This window comes from Manis javanica, chromosome 16, assembly GCF_040802235.1.
Source record: "Manis javanica isolate MJ-LG chromosome 16, MJ_LKY, whole genome shotgun sequence".
Lineage (NCBI taxonomy): Eukaryota > Metazoa > Chordata > Mammalia > Pholidota > Manidae > Manis > Manis javanica.
In genome coordinates, this window is record NC_133171.1 from 43,599,075 (window position 1) to 43,619,232 (window position 20,158).

A 20,158-nucleotide genomic window follows, 5' to 3' on the forward strand; every position below is an offset into this window, starting at 1 on the left:
AAGCTAACACTATGCCTCTTAATAGGTATTTCTTGTGCTTAACCTATGAAACTATAGTTATAAACCACTTTATGAGTAAATTAATTTTCTGCAATGCCTAAAAACTTACAGGTGTGATCTTTAAAGACTGGGTGATGATATTCTAAAGCTGACAGGTCCTTTTATAATACTGGTGCTGTTAGGACCATGACTGCATCCAGAATCTTTCCAGTCTTTGGATTTCATATATTTGACTTTTCCTACAGCTTTATCTATCAGGAAAAGCACTTAGTAACTCTTGAAGGCTTTAGTGAGTAGGTACTTCTTCAGCCCCATTTTTATTTAGCCCTTGTTCTGGATACTATAATATTTATTAAAGGACTAATCCTAGCACTTTTCTTTAAAGGTGCTGATTGAGAGCTGTTAGCTTTTGTTAAATGTACATTGAATGTAATCTTCGTAAGTTCCATGATGTGCATTTGTACTAAAAAGTGACTATTAATAGCAATATGTAGTTAACCAAAGGTTTTCTCACAAATTGGATAATGCCAGTCAGTCAGCCCCACCCCGCCCAGCCCAGCAATTGTTGAAAGTCTCACCTGCCTGGCTCTTCTTACTGAGAGTGGAAGGCCAGAGGCAGAAGTCAGAAGTGGCAGTGTCATCATCTGCAAAATGAGGGGGATGAGCTCTAAGTTCCCTTCCAGCTCTAACATTCTATCACCATGAAGTCTAAGATAGAAGGAGAAGCAACAGCCTTGGAGGGGGGTGGGTGGCAGAGAAGTTCCCACCCCTCATTAGTACTTTCCCAGAATCCACAGGCCATAAGCAGAGAGCAAAAGCTAGTGAGCAGCTTCTAATACCAGAAGCAAACACTTTCAAGATGACAAACCAAAACTAACAGAGTCTGGGGAGTTACTCTCTGTGTTTTATAAATTCTTCCATCCTCAACTCCCAAATACGAAAGTCTTGTCATGCTCAAATTTAAAAAATGTAGAAGTGGTGCTAATGACAGAATCGTAAATGGGAGCAGATGAGATTTAATGTCTCCCCCCACAGCCCCATGCTTATTATGCATTGCCTTACACGATACAGGCACTACATGGAGGCCACAGATGTTCCTCCGGCAGCTTTTCATTGCAGAGCATCTAGGTGAACTTGAGTCAGCAGAGCTAATAGTTATAGTCAGGCCACTTCTGTATACATTAAATTCAATGCTCAGATCATGGGAGAAACCAGAAAAATGTGAGCAGTTTCAAACGGAAAGAAGTCACACTTAAAACCTCAACATTTGCCCCACAGAAGCAGAGTTCACACAGATACGCTTGTCAACTTAAAAAATGCTTCTGGTGTGTATTTATACTTAAACTATACTATAGTCATAATTAAAATTCCATGTGGTTTCCCTTATTTTGATGTAGAAGCCTCATTAAAACCCTTTATGTGGGGTCCTACCAGTAAACTCCACTATGGTTTTGAATTTCTCTCACCACCCCCAACCCCGGCCTTCTCTTTTTTCTCTGATAAGTTTTGTTGATGTTTTTATTACCCATCACATACCAAGATCACTATACTTTTTCAGTTTATAGATGTCACCTAATGCAAATTTACATTCATTTTTCAATTAATGAGCTCTGGTTGTGGTTTATAGAAAACAATGCCACAGATTTCCGCTAGGTTTACAGAATTTTAACCAATCACTTCTAGTAATTTAGGATTGTTAATATCTTGAGGATTAACTCCTTCTGTGTTAACATGGGCTTTAAATGGATTACATACCATTTTTATAATATACATTATGTATTATATATTTACATTTTATAATTTTTTATAAATAAAAATATATATATAATTTTCTGGAATTTGCTTAAACATTTTGTTACACAAGCAATATTTCTGAAACATACTGCATTGTGTTCTATATGAATAAATACTAATAACTTGCTACAGTAAGATATGAGTAATCTATGATAGGGAAATGGAAGGATTCTTAAATTTAAAAATAAAGAACATAAACCCCTTATCTTCAATTTATGTATAACAATAATTGCACAGGCAAGTGATAAATTTCCTTTCATTGAATAGGATTGTATCTATACTTCCAATTTGTTTTGTACATGAACTCAGGTTTACTTTTAGACTGCCTTCTTGGGTTATTTTGACATTATATCCTAAACTATTCATGCCTATGTGGCCACTGGCCACATTATAACTATAAATTTTACAAACGAACCTCGATATTATATCAAGTAACAAAGAAAATGTAATATCAACTTGTTAAAAAGGTCAAGATGAAAGCTCAGAGAATTCTGAGAAGTGTTATTACCCCCACTTAATTTTATAAACGGAAAAGCAACGCTCAGCACCTGCCCTAGTGATGTGGTGGGCCTGGCAGCCTCAGGGCTCCGCACAGTCAGTTTAAAACTCCTGACTACAACCTGCTGATTAAATAAAGCAAAGACTGTCAGGAAGCCCAAGATAAACATGGTGCATCTTCCCAATGGGCTGGTTTTATTCAGCTTGGAAGATGAGTACACCATACAATAAATATTAATATGATATGGAGTAGAATGCAAAACTTGGATGAATTTTTAGACAAACAAATATAAAATGACTTCAACCCAATCCTGCATTTGTAAAGCTTAAGGTTACACCCCCAGATTCCCTAAGACAACCATTGATCCTCCTCTGCTGGCTGGGGTAAGCCCAAAGGAAATCCAAGCCCTTCCTTTACTGCTTGGATAACCCTAATCTAACCCACTGACAGTGACGTTGAGGTCTGAAGAACGGGAGCCATTTACCCTACGAAATCACAGAGCTTGAGAGAGGCAGAGCCACGAATAGATGGACTCTTTGATTTCTACCCTCTTGGCAATCTTAGTTACTTGTAAGGAATGTTGTTGACACAATCACAGATGTACATATGTGTTCAGTGCCTTAAAAGTCAATTTGCCTAAATTAATTTTCTAAAAATATTTAGTAGGCTCTTCCTGTGCCTACATGTTGCCCCAATGAGAATTACTGTCTTTGGGATGCTATTAACAACTCTTTCAGATCTTGTTGTTGATCTAATCTGCTGAATAGTGGGCAATTAGTTCAGCTGCTCATGGCAAAGTGTGAATGAGATCAAGGTCAAGGATTTGACTCCCCTGGGACCTGCTGTTTTCCTACAGATGCACTTCATTCCAGAGCTGCTATCCTCACCCCTGGCCACCGTCAGATAGCTTGCAAATGAATGTAGCTATCATAAGGAGAACTACAAGAATCCTGCTCATTAAAACAGTAGCAGCAGTGGTTTTTCTGCCCTTATGTACCTGGGGAAAATATATTAATTAAATGCCCACGAAGGTCAGATAAAAGTAAAATCAGTGTTAAAAGTAAAAAAAATCTTGCCCCTGTATGCAAGGTCTATGGAAGAAAGGAAATAGCCTCTCTTGACCCAACCAGGTTTCTTAGGTCTTCAGAGCAAGTGTAAAGTGTGTTGGAAAGGAGCAAAACGAAGGTACAGGAGCGTAACAGAGAACCTCTGGTGGCTAACTCCCATGTCTGCAGTCCCCCACTTGGCATCTCTCACACACTGCCTCCTGAAGCAAGTCACCTTGGGTCACACTTGACTTGTAACTAAAAAGTGAGCTCTTGAGGGCAGAGATCTGTCTAGTTGGGGTTTGTCTCCCTTCGGTGCTTTATCTCCCTTCAGGGATGTTACTAGGCCTTTCCCATACACTTTCTCATTTAGTAGGCCCTCGATAAAAAATGGTTGGTTGAAAATGGGTAAGTAGATTTCTAGAATGAAAGGAAATAAGCGTTTGAAAAGAATAACACACCAGGTACTTGTCATTTGGGGCTGCCAGCTAGGAAACACTGTGTGTTGCCACTCTGCAGCGGAATCTGCACATCCCAGCTGAGGAGGCAGGTCTGAGCAGAGAAAAGGGGGGAGCCTTGAATCCAGGTGGGATGTATGTTGACATATGGAGAGTCCTCGGTCCTACTTTTTAATGCCAGGGCATAAATGTACAGAATGAAAAGCCATCGTACTTCTTGGCAATGAGGTGTTAACTTCAAAGCTTCACTGGGGCCTTTTAAATGGTAGAAGTTACTGCTTCAACAAATCTCAAATAAAGCCCAAGGACGTTTTATTAACCCCCTCACAGCATTCCTTCTGTTGTCACATGTAATACACAAGACTTCAGCAGAGCTTCTCGCCTCTAAGATTCTTCCTCCCCTTCCACACTATTTTGACACCCCCTTATGTAATTTCCTATTTTACTCCTGATCCAACAGCATTTATTTTTCATATCACTCTTTGGGGCCTTTAGTCATACTTTACTGAATTATTAGCTGTTTCTTAGCCTGTTCTCTCCAACTGTAAAGTAAGCTTTGGATTGTAAAGGACATGATTTATTTTTCTCTCACATCCATGAATTTCCATGTTGTAAGAGCTTAATTTTTTTTAAGTGTAGATGTATGGATGGATGGGTAAATAAATTAGTCTGGGGAATAGGAACTCTGTACAATAGCTGGTACATTTTTGACACATTAAAAAAAATAATAAGCATTAAGCAATGCTGACATCAAACCTAAAACGTAATTCAAACACCATCCCAAACCTGTAAAACCTTGTAAAACTCTTTAAAGAGGAGTGTTCAAAGCTCTTCCTAAACATCATTACATCACTGGGCCTCACGTTTCAGACAGGGGCCCGTGCAAATAGCAGTTGCCACTAGTGAAGAGATGCCTCTGTTTTGCCATTGGTGTTGTTCCCAGTATCCTTAGAGCCAGTATTTGTGTATAAGTCTACACTGGGGAGCCACTGGGAGAAGCGATGAAGGAGAAAGAGGGCCAGACTGGAAATGCATGGCCTGTGGGAAGGTTGGTTTGCACACTCACCTGCTTCAAGATCCCAGGGTAACCACTGCCACTAAGGTCATGTTATTTATTTGGGGTAGATAGTAAAGGTAACAGAGGGTAAAATTCACACCCTGTCTGAATTTCTACACTAGTATATAGAGCCAATATATCTGAGTCATCAAGCATCATAGGTGACCATTACAGATGAAAAAATGGAAGCCTGGATCTGAGGTGGATCTGAGTGACATCACGAAGTTAAAATGTGATTCTTCTATCCCAGGTCCAAGTGTCCTATTGTCCCCCTGCTGCCCTGGTAAGAGTGTGCCAGCAGGACAGTGGGAAGGATCTGCCTTGGGTCTCCTTAATCTGCATTCTATGAAAACACGCATGGAGGGGGAAATCTGCCACTTACTTCCATACTACCTTTATAAGCCACACAGGTGGCAAAGCCTTAAAACCAGAGGGTGTCACTTCCTACCCAAGAACAGGTCAGCCCCTGCTCTCACGACATGACTGAGCTGCTTTGCAATGAAGGGTGAAAAATGAGGAGGCTATTGACACATTGAGAGCCCTCTGTTGTCCTTTTCCAAGGTCATGGAAAACTGCTCTTCAGTGTGAACCCCCCTCTTCACGTTAGGACAAATACTCAGGCGCCTCACCGCAGCTCTGCGCATGTTCTCCCGAGACTCGCGGCCAGCCCTCCTCTCTGCCAGGCCAAGGTAAGTAAGCACTGTCTTTAAAGCTCACCACTACACAAGGGCTTGCTAGGTACATAAATTCTTATAATCTTTTCTTTACCATATATAGATGTATATACATCTTGAACATTTATTTACATAAATTTTACCACTCCATGCATTTTAAAGTGTTATGTTGGTTTTAGATAAGTATTTTCATTTTCCAACTAAAAGGGAAAACAGACTAAGAATAAAACCCATGCATCCTTCTTTCAGTTCCTCCCTAGTACACAGTGTGGTGATGAGAAGAGACCAGCACTTCAAATTACAGAGTTCCAAGGATGAACTACTAGCATAGTCTTAAGCAGGCAACAGGACAGAAGCAGAAATGCCATATAAACATTATCCAGAACTCAATTTTAGATTATATGCAGGGTGTTATTTCCCACACTGAGAGTTTAAGGGATTTTACATCAATTTTTGTTAAGTCTCTGAATTTGTCCCCTCATACTAAAATGAATAAGTACCTGTTGTTAAATTAGTTTTACTTTAAATTTCATTAGAAAATAATTGGAAAAATTACCCTATATGGGAGAAATGTAATGGATCATGCTGATGGAGAAGAAACCAGCAAAATGAGGATTTGCAATCAATCCTTCTAAGATAATGAAAGGCCACTCTAGCAAACTCCATAGTTTTGCAAAAGAGAGGAAAGTGCCTCAACTATCCAGTATAAATATTTATTTTCCATGTTGTAATGAATTGTACTTTTCCACTGCATGTTCACAAATTCTGAAAGACCAGATGATCCTAAGGCTAAGAAAGTATGCTATGCTGAAGGAAAGAGAGGAAAAGAGAGAGAAAAAAAACTGGCAATTCTCAGATACTTCAACCATTCCTTAAACCCACCTAAATGTTGAGGATGCTGTTAGATAATATATTTCCTCTTTGTGAAGGGAAGGAGGCAGGAGATGGTGAGTGTATATGTGTACATACTGGGAGGGAGTCTGAGAAGAGGAAGGAACCCAAGGGGGGAGTGGGGAGAGACACGGAGAAAAAATGAGGGAGAGAGAGAGAGATCTTCTCACTAGGCCTTGATTAAGAACTTTTTAAAGGCTAGGAAGGGTGGGTAGTCTGTGTAACCAGATCCGCTGCAGGAAGGCAGCCAGCACCCAGGACACCGTGTCTTTCAGAAGGGGCCACCCACGGAGCCGTGGCAGTCATATGACTGCTCTGTCACATCCTGAAGCCATTTCCAGCCCATGCACACGTCTGTGCTCCCATTTAGAGAGGATGGGATATATTGGGAACACACATATGGAAACACTTTCAGAGAATCAGTTTCCATGAAATTCATAATGAGCCAAGTGGCTTCAGATGTGGTTGCGTTCCTCCGATTAGCCAGAAAAAAAAGGAAAAAAAGGAGGAAAAAAGGGACAAATCCACTCTTTCAAACCTTATTTCAGTTTCAGAGAAATTAAAAACCACTAATGACTTATGGCTACCAAAACATGGAGCCACAATTATGAGATGAGGAACTCGGAAAAAGAGGGAAAGAGGTTTAAAAGCAATAGTCTTTCCCTCCTAAAAATAACAGCTTCATTATCAGTAATCTTATCTTAAATCAGGGAGAGGCTTTCCGGTGATGCTATCTGCCTAGAGTGGCATAATTAATTTTCTGACATGCTAGCAGAACCCAGTGCGCATGCCCACATGGCAGGGTGGAGGGATGCAGAGGCAGGGGCCAGAAGGCCAGTTCTTATTTGATAACATATGTGGCCAATTAAGATTATTTTTTAAATTGCAACTAAATGATAAATTGTTCCTTAGTAAATCTTTCAAAAGAAACCTGAATGCAGAGGGGACAGCCTGGTATTTTCCTGTGGCCCGTGCTAGTGGTAACTCAGACTATATTAAAAGCAGAAATTTATGAACTGGTTGAGATATTGTATATTAGATCCCAAAGCCCAGCTGATAGGAGGGCATGAAATACAAGAAGGGAACAAATGGGGGAGGGCTTACAGGGAGGATATTTAACTGATATTGTTAAGTTTAAATATTTGTATATTAAAACAAAAACAGGCATATTATGGAGTAAAATTCACATGGATTCTAAGATAAAACAAGAAACTTGAAATGCTCTCCTTGCAGGAGATGGGGTTGTTTTGGGTTATGTCAACAGACTAGAGAGTGCAGGAGCAGTGAAGGAGCCTGGAGTTTCCTCTCCCCTTTGGGGTACTCCAGTGGAAAAGACTAAGGAGCATTTCTTTCAAGTTTGGTAGCTAGCCTAAATCCGTTGTTCAGGAATGCTCTGACTCGAGGTTGCTTGATGATGGGCTGAGAACCAGCAGTGGCTATTGCTTAACAGAGCAGTCTTTGCTGTACTCCAACCATAGTAATCCTTTAAGTGATTTAATATTCACAGTATCCCCTGGTGTGACAAGTTTTACCATGGGGAAAGAGTGGCTAATCAAACAACTGAGCTTCAGTGGATCTGAGCTACAGAGGATCTGAGCGGCAGAGGACCTGAGCTGCAGAGGACATGACCTCAGAAGATCTCAGCTGCACAGGACCTCTACTCTACTGAAGAGCTTCTGCTTACATTGTGCCATTAAATCCTCACTGCAGCCCTGTGAAGTAGACAACATCCCTGACCCCATATTATAGATGACAAACTGAAGCTCAAATAAGTGAATTGATTTCCTCAAGATTACAGATCAGTAAATGGTGCCCTGGGACCTGGCCCCAGACCTGAGGGGTTCAGCTGCCCCAATCTCCACCACGCTGCAGGGATTCAGTCTCATTTTCATGCTGATTTTTAACAGATTGGCCATGCCTGCCTGGATGACAGTGGTAACAAGGGTTCTAGTCAATGAACAATGACAACCCTGGAGATGGAGATGGGAATGGTATGTGAAATGGGGAGGCTGATGTGTGCCACTTACTTGCATGCTTAATTCAGCCTTGATTTCTCATATTATCCTTACCACTGAAGTTCTGATTTATCTTAAGCAAATCATATTTTATATTCATCAGCTTCTCTCATTGGGTAAGACTATTATAAGTCAGAACTGGTAAAAGTACATAACACACAGCAGACAGCTATCTCCAAAGGTCATTCCTTATCACTGGTGCTAATTGAAGTAATAGAGCCAGCAAAGAAAGAAACTGAAAAGATTAGGTCCAGGTTAGAAAAGACATGAGTTGAGAATCAGAATCCTGAAATTCCCAATTAACTCTGCACACCCAGCTCCAGGCACTAGAAACTTTTCTCTCAAAATAAAATGCCTATTGAAGTGAGAAAAGGAGGACAGCAAATAATCGCCACAGAGACCACATTCCAGCACCCCCTAAATGCACACACTGTGCCTTGGATCTAACTTCAGTTCTCTGAGTCTCAAAGCAGGAATAGAATTGCTCCTCTAAATCTAAACCCTCACCAGTCCAGCCTCAGACTCTCCCTGTAACTGAGTCTAGTGCTGACCCAGAGAGGCACAGAAAAAGGAGCAGCCAGCTCCATGCAGCAGCTGCCTGTGAAGCAGTATCACTTGAAACCTGGAGCACAGCTTTTTCAAATATAATTCCCCTCAAGAGGCATAGCATCCTGGTGTGGTACATTAGCCTTCAGGACATCCTGGACCTTAAAGCATGTGACTCAAACCACCCAAGGCCCCAAGACCCAGAACCTGAACCAGGTTACCCAAGTGCTGGTCAGTGTCTAAGTCAGCTCCAAGAGGCACAGCTTTCCCAGGCCTAACATAATCCATATTCATCTAGGATCAAAGCCACAGGCTTTAGCCTGCAACTGTGTCCTCCCAGAACCTAGTCTTCCCTTTGCTCTCTCTCCCTCTACAGTCACATGCATACACTTACCTGTGCCCCAGTGTAGACCTGGGCTGATCCTGCCCTGAGATTGGTTCCTGTCCCAGGAGGAAAATATAAGAGACTTCCTGGTAGTGACAGAAGGTTGCCTTAAAATCAAGATCCACTTTTGTTTATGTGTTGTATCTTCTGTCCAGTTGGCTTATCTGGGTTCCTGAATCCTTGTTTTGTCCAGCTTTCTGGTTCCTCAGGATTTCCTTGTTCATGACTGTCTACCTGCTCTATGACTTCATGTCACACTTTTTACTCATATATGTGCACATTTCTAGATCTCTGTGTTAGGCACACAGCAAACATTTGCTGGAATAACAACCTTGTCTCAACTTACCTTTCCAGTCTTGTCTCCCACTCTACTTCTTCGCGCACTCTACAGTCCAGTCAAACTGGACCATTTTCTATTTTCTATACTACCCTCCATTTTCCCACCTTTATGCTTTGGTTTACATTATTATATACTCAGCCCTTAGTATCTCCACCTCCACCTACCACAGTCCCTTGAAACTCTAAGTATCTTTTAGTATCTACCTCACAACCCCCCTTGGCTTTGAAGATTTCTCCCATGTCCTCACTTTAGCCCATAGCAACCTCTGTGCCCCTGCACGTCTTCAGTTCTTCAGTTCTCTCTCTCTTACAGGCACACACATGCAGAGGGATGACAAGCACCTGTCACTTCCACTAGCCTATAGGTCCCTTGAGGACAGGACTCCAGCCTACTTACCTTTAAATGCATTGTAGCTCCTCTCAGAGTGACATACAAAAAGTATTTAATGTGTGTGAGGAAAAAGGAATGGTCATACCAGGTTCGACCTAAATCCTCATCTCTAACTGAAATTTGTGTGTGCCTTCTGATTCCTGCATGTCCATCTTCAACCATCTGCTTTCCTGACCTAGTATACCTGTGTTTACCTAGACCTAAGGGGCTCAAGCTAGTTCCAGGTCCACAGCTCTGCTCTGACCACAAGTTTTGGGGGACCTCTCTTACTCTAACCTGTACGGTGGTATTCTGCTCCCTTATCCTAAAAACAGTAACTCCTGCTGGTTAGTCTCAAGCAAACTATCCTGTACACATCAATGCTGACTCTCAAAAATAGTAATTAAATTAAAATATGACTTCTCAAATTTATACACTGCTTTTAAGTTTGTCACTGTTCTTACATACATCTGGTTCTACCCTCACACAAAGCCTGAGGGAGGCATGACAGACACCAATCGATAACGAAGCTTAGTCAAAGAAAGAATATACCATCTCAAGGACACAGCTCAGCAGCAGAGTCAGAATGACATTGTTGGGTTCCCTGAGTTGTGTCCCTTTTCCCCACTAGGCTTGTCTCATGAGTATCTACTAGTTTTCGTCCTAGTAGAAGCTCTGACAGGGGAAAGGATTCTTTAACAATAGGGAACATTTCAAATGAACTTCTTTTAAAATGATGACTGGCATGCCTTCTTACATGGGAAGTTTACATCCAGTAATATAAGAAATCAAACTGCCATCCCTTTAACTGAAAAACTGACTCACTCTGAAAGGAATTTCTTCTTTGTTGCTAGGATTTAGCCGAAAACCACCTACAAGAGCCGTACTATCCTGAGACAATGCTCCTTATATAACTTCCGAATCCAAATGTAGTGTTGTAGTAACTAACTCATTCCTCTGACAGCCTCAGACTTTTTCCACTCAAGCCCTACACACAGAATTAACTCAAAACTTCTGCAAGAAAAACGTCCCTTTTAGAGTTTGATTTGGCATCAATTTCAAAGAGCTGTTTGTATATTTTAGAGTATGTAGAATTTTCCTTTGATTGAAACCTCTCTTTTAACAATGGACAAGAGATGATTTCTCTTCTGAGTGATTTAAACAAAAACAAACACATCTTAGTTACATAGAGGCTTGTTCTCAAAGTGGTTTTTTTTTAGAGAAATCAAACCTTACAGATTGTTAAACATTTGGCAAAAACCTTCAAAAGGCCAAAGCCAAATAGTGAAATTTCCCTTGTTGGAGGAGATAAACAAATACTAGAGCAAATTGAAAAAAAAAAAAAATAGGACCTCCTTTCACTTTCTACTCTGCTTGCTAACATGCCCCTCTCAATACACACACACACTCCTGCAGAGCGAGGGGTTTCATCCTCAAGGCTTGTTCCTGGTGCTGCGATAATAAATCCTCTACAAATGGGCATTTTCAACATCTGTTTGTGGCTGCTCCCAGACTCCTTGTATTTCTTTGGGACATGAAGCTTCTGTCTCCCAAGTGTAAACAGGCACACCTAATTATGTATTGAGGTGTCTGAGAGGAGCTACTTGTTTTGATGACCAAAAAGAAAAACAACAAGGAGAGCCTGGCCGGCTCAGTGTGCTGTGGGACAAGCGTGCGGTAGCCCAGGCGCAGCTCACCCGGTGCAGGCTCTCTGCCTGCCGGGGGCAGAACTCGAGTCCTGTTCTTCCCGGCCTGAGAGTGCCGCCCACTGAGTCCACTCAAGATGTGGACCGAAACAGCTGATGACTGGTCAAAAGAGATGATGCCATCACAGACCCGGGGCAAAATCTATTCAGTCTTCTTCATAAGGATTTAATTTTAGGGTAAAAGAGGAAAGGAGCAAAAAAAGAGGAAATGATTCAGAGGTAGGTTTTTTTTCTTCTTTAGCTCCTGATGGCCATGTATAGCCATAACAACAACAACAAGATGCCAGTGGACCATCAGAAATGCAGCAGCAGGAAATAATTCTAGAGCACCGGGCTAGCGGTCAGGGACGTGGGTCAGGGTTGCAGCCCTAAGATCACCTTCCTGGCCCATGTTGTCTTAGTAACATAACAGAACTTGGGTAAATCATCTCCTTCGGTTTCCAGTCCTAAAATTCTGATTCTGCTACACATTAGACCATCATGAGAATTCCAAAATAACCTTTACAAAGTCTACTAGGAATATTGTTCCTCTAAAGAAAGATATGCATTAATTAAAAAACAGTAAAGTGATTTTTAAAAATGAGGTATATCTACTATACAAAAAATATCCAGGTTTTCTCTCTAGATATAAAATGCCAATTAGAAAATTTTAAATATTTTTCCACAAAATCAAAAAACAAAAAGACTGTGAACAAGTTTGCCACAGAGGCCAAAAGAAAACGGGAACATTATTAGCTTTTCAAGAAAATTTTTCATTATCTCATTTAGCAGTAAAGGGGGTTAAAATTAGCTGTAGACTCATATATCCAATGAGAGACAGGATGTGAGCTATTTCTCTCTTTCATTCTTGATTCTATAAGCAAATTATTTTGATCTGAACTATTTGAATAAATAGTATTTTATGTCATCTTTTCCAACTCTGGCAGGATCAGGATATATTGTTATGCCTTATTTAAGTAGCTTAAGTTTCCCACACACAAAAAATATATACTTTGAGGTTTTAAGATTTCATTAATACATACATTTTTAATCTCTAGAATAAAATTCAGATTTACAAAATCAGGGAGTGGATTATTTCCATTGTTATTTCTGACAGGAATTTGGTGAATTTTACTTTATTTTGGGTACTCCGACCTGGATGAACACTGGATACTTAGTAAGGATTCCTGGTGCTCTGTCTCCCTAGTGTAGCCTGGGAAGACCAACGAGATAAAAGTCCCTCTTAGGATGACACGCAACAGGCTTCTGTAGCAAAATTTGGTCCAGATATGGAGACTCCTATGACAGAGCAGAGTCGGGAAAGCACATTTGGAGCTGAAAGCTTGGTGCTGAGTCTTTACTCTCCCACTCTTTCACTACGTGCCACTAAAGTCTCTAAATGCCTCTGGGCCCTAATTTCCTACTGGCAAAATAGGAACCATAGTAACAGCCATACTCCAATGAGCTGTTGTGGTGATCACATGAGATACTGTCTGTGTTTTCTATACATTTAAAACACTATCTAATATTATTACCATTATTAACACCAAATTTTGCTATGCACTTATTTTTTGCTATCACCTTTGGACTTAATTTGTCTTAGGTTCTAACATAATGTTCTTTATCTGCCATCAGAAGAGCCACCAAACAGATGACTTGAGTGTCCTTGGTCTCTTCAATTTCTTCACTCTCTGGACTTCCTGAATCAGAGAAGAAGAGTTCAAGCTTCCTCCTGACGTTGCCTTCTCCTTCCTGGTGTTGTCTTTGGTTTTTCTTCACGTGTTTCACAGCACCGCTCTTGGCCAGCCAGACTTCAGACCAACATCTTCTGAGACAGCAGCCTGACTTGCTGCTGGAGCCCACCTGTCATCTCATTGTACTGGGCTGTGGGCCTCTCCACGTCCAGTATGAGGCTATGGGAGTCCATAGGCCTAACTCACACATTGCATTTATACACATTTCTTTATTCTATCCATGTTTCCCTCAATGCTGACCTGTTCATTTGTTATGTGTATGAGAGCTTACCTGCCACATTTTTAGGTAATGGAAGAGTTTTACCTCAGTATAAATGGCTCCAATTGGTCATTTACAGAACCTAAAGTGGTACTGCTTATTTGATTTTTATAAACTTATAAAGATCTTTTTTTCAAACTTTTAAGTAGAAGTTCTATTATTTTCAGTTTGAGATTTTATGCTTTTATTAGAATGTTGGCAGAAAGCCCCTTTAGCGAAAGTTTTCATTGGGGGGGGGCACTAGGGAACATGGAAAAACAGGGCAGGGTGATACGGACTAGCCATCTGCAAGAACCCAGGGCATGAGCTGTGGCTTTGCAAGTCTGAAGCTGACACCTCAAATGCCAGCGTGGGAAGTCCACACACAGGCTGAAACATAACCACATCTCCAATTTTCTAGCTCTGAGGTCCCTAAATACAGGCCCAGTTACCTATGGCTTTACCCACTTTTGTAGTGATTTTCAGTATTATCTTTGCAATGTTGTAGTGAAAAAGAAAAGTACAAAAGCCTTAAGACTGGAGGGGACCATGAGTATGATCAGGGAAGGAAATTAATTGTACACATCTGTGCTGCCAGGGTTCAGACCTCCTGGTCCTATGGAGTAAAATATCCTTTTTTCTACTAGAGCACACTGTCTTTAAATTTTATTCCTTTTAAAAGTGACTATTTCTTTAAGTAGCTTGTTTTCTATTGTTTCTCAGTCTACTTTTGCATCCTCCTTACATTTAATATTTTGGCTTCTATTGTCCTTCACTGTTCTATTCTAAATGACAAAGCCCAAGAGAAACATGTAAAAGGAGGTTTGACAGCCAAAGAAACAGCCAGCCTATTATCCATAATTCCAATCATAAGGTTTTCAGAGCCCTTGGAATTCTTCTAGATTTCTCATCCTATGAGATGCTGATACCCTTTGGATTGTCTCAGTTTGAGTCCTTTGATCTTCCAAAACTTGAAATAAATCCATCAATTAAATTTTAAGTAAATTAGGTCACTGAAAAATGCACTCCTTGGAGCCTGACTTTACTGCTCTCTTTCCTTTCTTTAAAACATAACTAACAAACAAACAGTAACAGTTTTCAGGATGTGCACCTCTGGCACCTTGGGATTCCAAGAAAAAGAGGAAGCTTATGTCCATGGAGAGCAGAACTTTTTCAAATAGGAAATTAAGAAGACCTTATCTTCCTAAGGTCTTGAAGCTAATTTCCAGAACCATAAATTGAAGGTTTGGGGCAGGAGGGAAGAATCTCTTTTTATGACAGGGCTACAGGATCTGAGGAGGGAGTGATAGCTGACCGTCCACCACTACACTAATGGTCTCAGTTATTTAAAACTTCCTCTTAACCTTAGTTTGTGCTTATGAGAGTCTGCTAAGAACCAGTTCCTCATCCCTTATCAACTCAGGTTCTTTCTGATTTAAGATATGCCCCAATTTCTAATAATATGGATAACCATTGGATGACTGTGTTGTATCCTTGAAACCAATGAAAAATTGTATGTCAATGATACTTTAATAAAAACAACAACAAAAATGATATGCCCCAATTTCCCAATTCTCTGGGGAGAAGCTATCTTGGGTGTTAACTGCATTCATAGGGGGGACAAGTGCTGGCGCCTCACCCAGCTTTACTTTTCTCTAATTCAAAATACTCGCTTGCAAGCCTGATGTAACTAATCATTGGCCTCTTGCCCAGGGGTCTCCTCACTTCAAGATCGGTGCCATGCATTTCCCAGCGTGATCATCTCATGAGCACCCATGTCGCCAGCTTGGTCACACCAAGTGGTAACTCATTTCATTCCATCTTAAATGCAGTGAAAAGAACTGGTGTGTATAAAGGCTATGAAAGATGCAAGAACACACTACCTACATTTTAAGAGGATGAATAAAACATACAGTGCTGGTGAGTCCCCCAGATTAATCTCATCACTGTACTTTGTTGCACTGAAATCCGGGTTTCACAGTGCCAAAGAAGGGGAGCTACTGGAAATAATCAGATTACTGTGTCAGTGAAAACAACCAAACCAAACATCTCGGCTCCCAGAATGGGCTTCTGGCCTGAACGTTGCAGGTGGGTGGCTCTGCCTTCACTTAATAAATCAAGCAATTCCTGAATTACCACTTCATATGGGATGTATGAACAATGGCTGAACAATGGCAAAACATAAACTAAAATTGTATAAGATGCAATATTACTCCTAATAAAGTAAACCAACCATTGGGGGAAAGTATTACTACAACATTTTGATAATACAAGCAAAATACCCTCTTCAAACCAGAGTGTCCCCATTCCCACCACTTCCAGGCAAACAAGCTACCACCTCTCCCCAGGGTGACTGCCACAGCCTCTCAGCCACACTCCCACCTCCTCCCTCATCCTCTGACACGGTTCTCCCCCAAACAGCCGGAGTGACCTTTTGAAACAGAAATCCCTATATATCATGACCCTGCTTAAAATCGGTCAGTGGTTTATCACTGCGCATGCCAACAAATGCAAACTTCTACTCCCAACCCAGAGAGGCCCTGCATGACCCAGCCTAGCTTTCCACTTTGTCTTATCTTCTACACACTCCAGCCCCCAGGCATTCTTTTTCCCACCGAAGGGCCCTTGCACCAGCTCTCCCACTGCCTGGAATAATTTTCACAGGACTAACTCATTCATGTTATTTAGATCTCAGCTTAAACGTTTCTTCCTCACCACATCATACTATTTTACTTCTTTCCCTATACATATCCTTAGATAGTTTATTTTCAACTGCTTCCCCAGTAACAGCTAACATGACTGAGTGTCAGGCACTATTCTAAGGGCTTTATGTGTATTAACTATCCTTTAGTCCTCATCACAATCTTCTGAGGTTGGTGGTATTATTATTATGAGGCCATTTTACAGATGAAGAAATTGTAGTACAGACAAGCTATGTAATATCCCCAAGATCACACAGCTAGTGGGTAAAGAAGCCTGGATTTAAATCCAGGAAGTATGGTTCCAACGACTGTTGAATCACTGTGTCATAAACCAGTAGCAAAAGCTTCCTGAGCTTTTCTCTTATTCATCACTGTATCTCTGGTGGCTAGATCAGTTTCAATAAATAAGTAAATTTAACACTGGTAATAATTTGTATTAATAAAGATTTCTATCATGTGGTCATAAAATACTATGGTAGCAGTGTTTCACTACAGGGAACTCTGTTATAATTCTTATCATATTATCTCTACATATATCTAATTTATTTAACACAGAAAGTCTGGTCCTCTGATCCCATTTATTATTAACAGAATTCACCTATTCTTCTGTTTTTATAACCTTTAGCTTATAAGAATCTCATTTCTCCAATGAGATAAATTATACTTCATTATAATCATCCCCAGATAAAGGAGCTTTAACACAAGTAAGTTTCATAAAACCATGCAAAAGGATATAAAATGTCAATAAAATAAAGTTGCTTAAATTAAAGCTTAGGTTTCATAATCTGTGTGCAGACTCTGACATGCACATTAATAAGTTTTGCCTTGAACAGAAGTTTGACTATGGTCAAATATCAAGGTTTGACTGTATAGTTCTTTGACTTAATTAACCTGATCTTAGGTTGTTTCTCATCAGAACCAACTGAAGTACAGACAAAGCTTTTCTTGACATCTGTAGTAGTTATTGCTATTAATTTAGTTCATAAATCAAATACTGTGCTAGTCTTTGTTCTTATTATGAGTGGCAGTTTTAGTTTTCTGATGTGCTGATTACTAAATCTTTCTGTGAGAAAACCTACCCTCCTTCACACCTTATTTTAGAATCACAGACATTCAAAGCTTTATGATGTACCTTGGACAATATTTAGACCAACTAATTAACTTCATGATGAAACTAAGACCTATAGAAGTTAAGTGACCTGCTCAAGAACTCACAGGGACACCCAAAATTAGATGACAGATACCTTAATTCCCAACCAAGTGCTGTTTCTAACTCACTGCCAGTGGTGCTGTGAATATTTGCATCACTGTGCCATATGCCTGGACCTTAGAAGAGACATTTTTCTGATAAGTCAAGTCAATTCAACCCAATTTTATTGAGCAACTGTGATTTTGTCAGTGTTGGGTTCAATCCTCCTTTGGGATGTCCCAACTGCTTCAGTCATTTGCTGGATAAAATTAGTTATTTGAGGTTTTACTAACCTTTTAAAGGGCTATTAATCCAACTATATCAACAATCACTTTGAACATCAGTGATCTAAATGCACCAATGAAGACAGAGATTGTTACAATGGGAAAAAAAAACAAGACTTAACTATATATTATCTGCGAGAAACCCATTTAAGTATAAAGACACACACAGGTTATGTGGAACAACTGTATATCTCATTCATTGCTAGTGGAAATGCAAAATGGTACAGCCATTTAGAGAGACAGTTTAGCAGTGTCTTACAAAATTACATGTACTCTTACCATTTACCATACAATCTACCAATGTGCTCCTTGGCATTTACCCAAAGGAGCTGAAAACTGATGTCCACAAAAACCTACACACACGTGTTTACAGTTCATAAGGTACTCATGCTACCCATGAAGTGGCATAGTGTTATTGAAAGGGGACTTGGAATAGCTGTATATGTACATTGCAAACCCTAGGGTAACCAGTAAAACGAGGTAAAAAAAAAAAAAAAGGAAGTATAACTGAAATGCCAAGAAAGGAGAGAAAATGGAGTTATAGAAAATGCTCAGTGAAAACCACAAAAGGCACAAAAAGAGTAGAAGACAAAAAGAGGATAAAAAACAAGGGCAATAAATAGAAAACCAGTAACAAATATGGTAGCATTAATCTAACATATCAGTAATCACTTTGAATGTCAAGGGTCTAAATGCATCAAGGTTGCCAGAGTGGATCAAAAATCAAGAGCCAACTAATGCTTCAAAGGTAAAGTATCTGTGACATCTACCAACATCTAAGGTCAGAAAAGAAGTTTAACTTTCTCTGTTAACTGCTCAGGGGTCAAACTCTTTCCTTTGTGGAATCTTTGTGGTCAATTTTCCACTAAACCTGTAAGCAACACTGAGAATGTAGTGTTTTCTGTTTTCTTAAGGTGTAGTTTGGGGGGTTTGGGTTTTTTTAATGAACAGTGCCACAACACTATGATCAGACTTTTTCCTCTTTTCCAAACCTGTTTTATTCCCTTTGTAGTTTTTATTTATGAAGGGTTCTTCTTAATTATACATGGATTTATTGTGGCCACATCAATAGGTTTGTTATTGATTTATCATGAGTCATTGCTCTCCTTGGCACAGAAGGAGTTTATAACCACTTCTTAAAGGTGGTTTATAACCACCATTAAGACTCATTATTATTATTCCATTAACTATAGCATTATTACTAATTACAACAGGGAACTGGAACAGTGACCATTTGAGTTACAAAGAGGGCAGTGAAGTCTGGATACAGACACACTGGTCTTATTATCCCAGTCTACCATGCTTGGCTGCATTTCTAAGATGGTCCCTTAAGGCCAAAGTCTCTCTGGAAAAGATAGGACACCTTTCTGCTTAAGAAATCCTTTAAAATATTCAGGGACGTTGTTGCCTGAGCAGCAATTTATTTTAATTTAACATGACTTTTATGTATTTGAATTTCCTAAAATGTCAAAAAAAATAATTCAGATAGTAGTATAGACAAATGGGATCCTAGGTTTGCCTCAGACCAAGTCACTTAAATTCTAATCTAATTTAATAAAATATACTTTTGTATTCATTTTTCAAGAAAACATAAAAGGAGTCTAAAAATGGCTCTGAACTGTTCCAAATAAAATTCCCAAATGACTTTGAACAATTCAAATTAAAGTGCTATCATCAGCATTTTATTGTGTAGACTTTAATTATAGGAAAGCTTTTTACTGTTTAGTTGCCTCTTTCCAGTGTATCTAAGTTTTCCCTTTAATTATTTCTATATATTAACAAACTAAAAACTAACTTAAAATAATCATGAAGTTTCTCTTTCCCTTTCTACCAGCAGTGACCAATTAATACTTCTTGACAAATCAAATAATATTTTCTGAGAAGTCAATGGTCAATAAAGTAACAATATAGTACTAAGACATGAGGGTTTCAATGGTCCTATTTTTCCTTTAAAAAGAAATGTAAGTAAGTAGCACCCTGGCTGATATTTATTAATATCCCAGTAGTGGACCTGTCAAGAATATTTACATGTACATTCATTCTAAATGTCGTGAATAGGTGAAGACATGCACATGGTGCATGTACCTGGTATAGCCTAGAGCAAACGGTGTGGCTTCACTTTAAAAGAGATAGTGGGAAATACTGTAACATAATCACATGCTAGGACCATATTTAGGAATATGAAATATGAAATTAAATAAAAAGCCATTGTCTCCTAGACAGCCCCACTCC

At 39.7% G+C, this 20,158-nt stretch overlaps 1 protein-coding gene across 14 annotated transcripts in view; it reads right to left on the reverse strand.

Annotated features, from left to right (window-relative positions):
• Positions 1–20,158, reverse strand: part of RUNX2 (RUNX family transcription factor 2) — a 315,257-nt gene that overhangs the window by 111,733 nt on the left and 183,366 nt on the right. For 3 of the 14 annotated variants that reach the window (XM_073224372.1, XM_037015426.2, XM_073224382.1), the window contains one exon: positions 579–644. The exons of the other annotated variants lie outside the window; for them this stretch is intronic. In XM_073224372.1, coding sequence (XP_073080473.1) covers positions 579–644 — 66 coding nt within the window. The remainder of the gene's footprint in view (positions 1–578; positions 645–20,158) is intronic. 14 annotated transcript variants of the gene reach the window in all.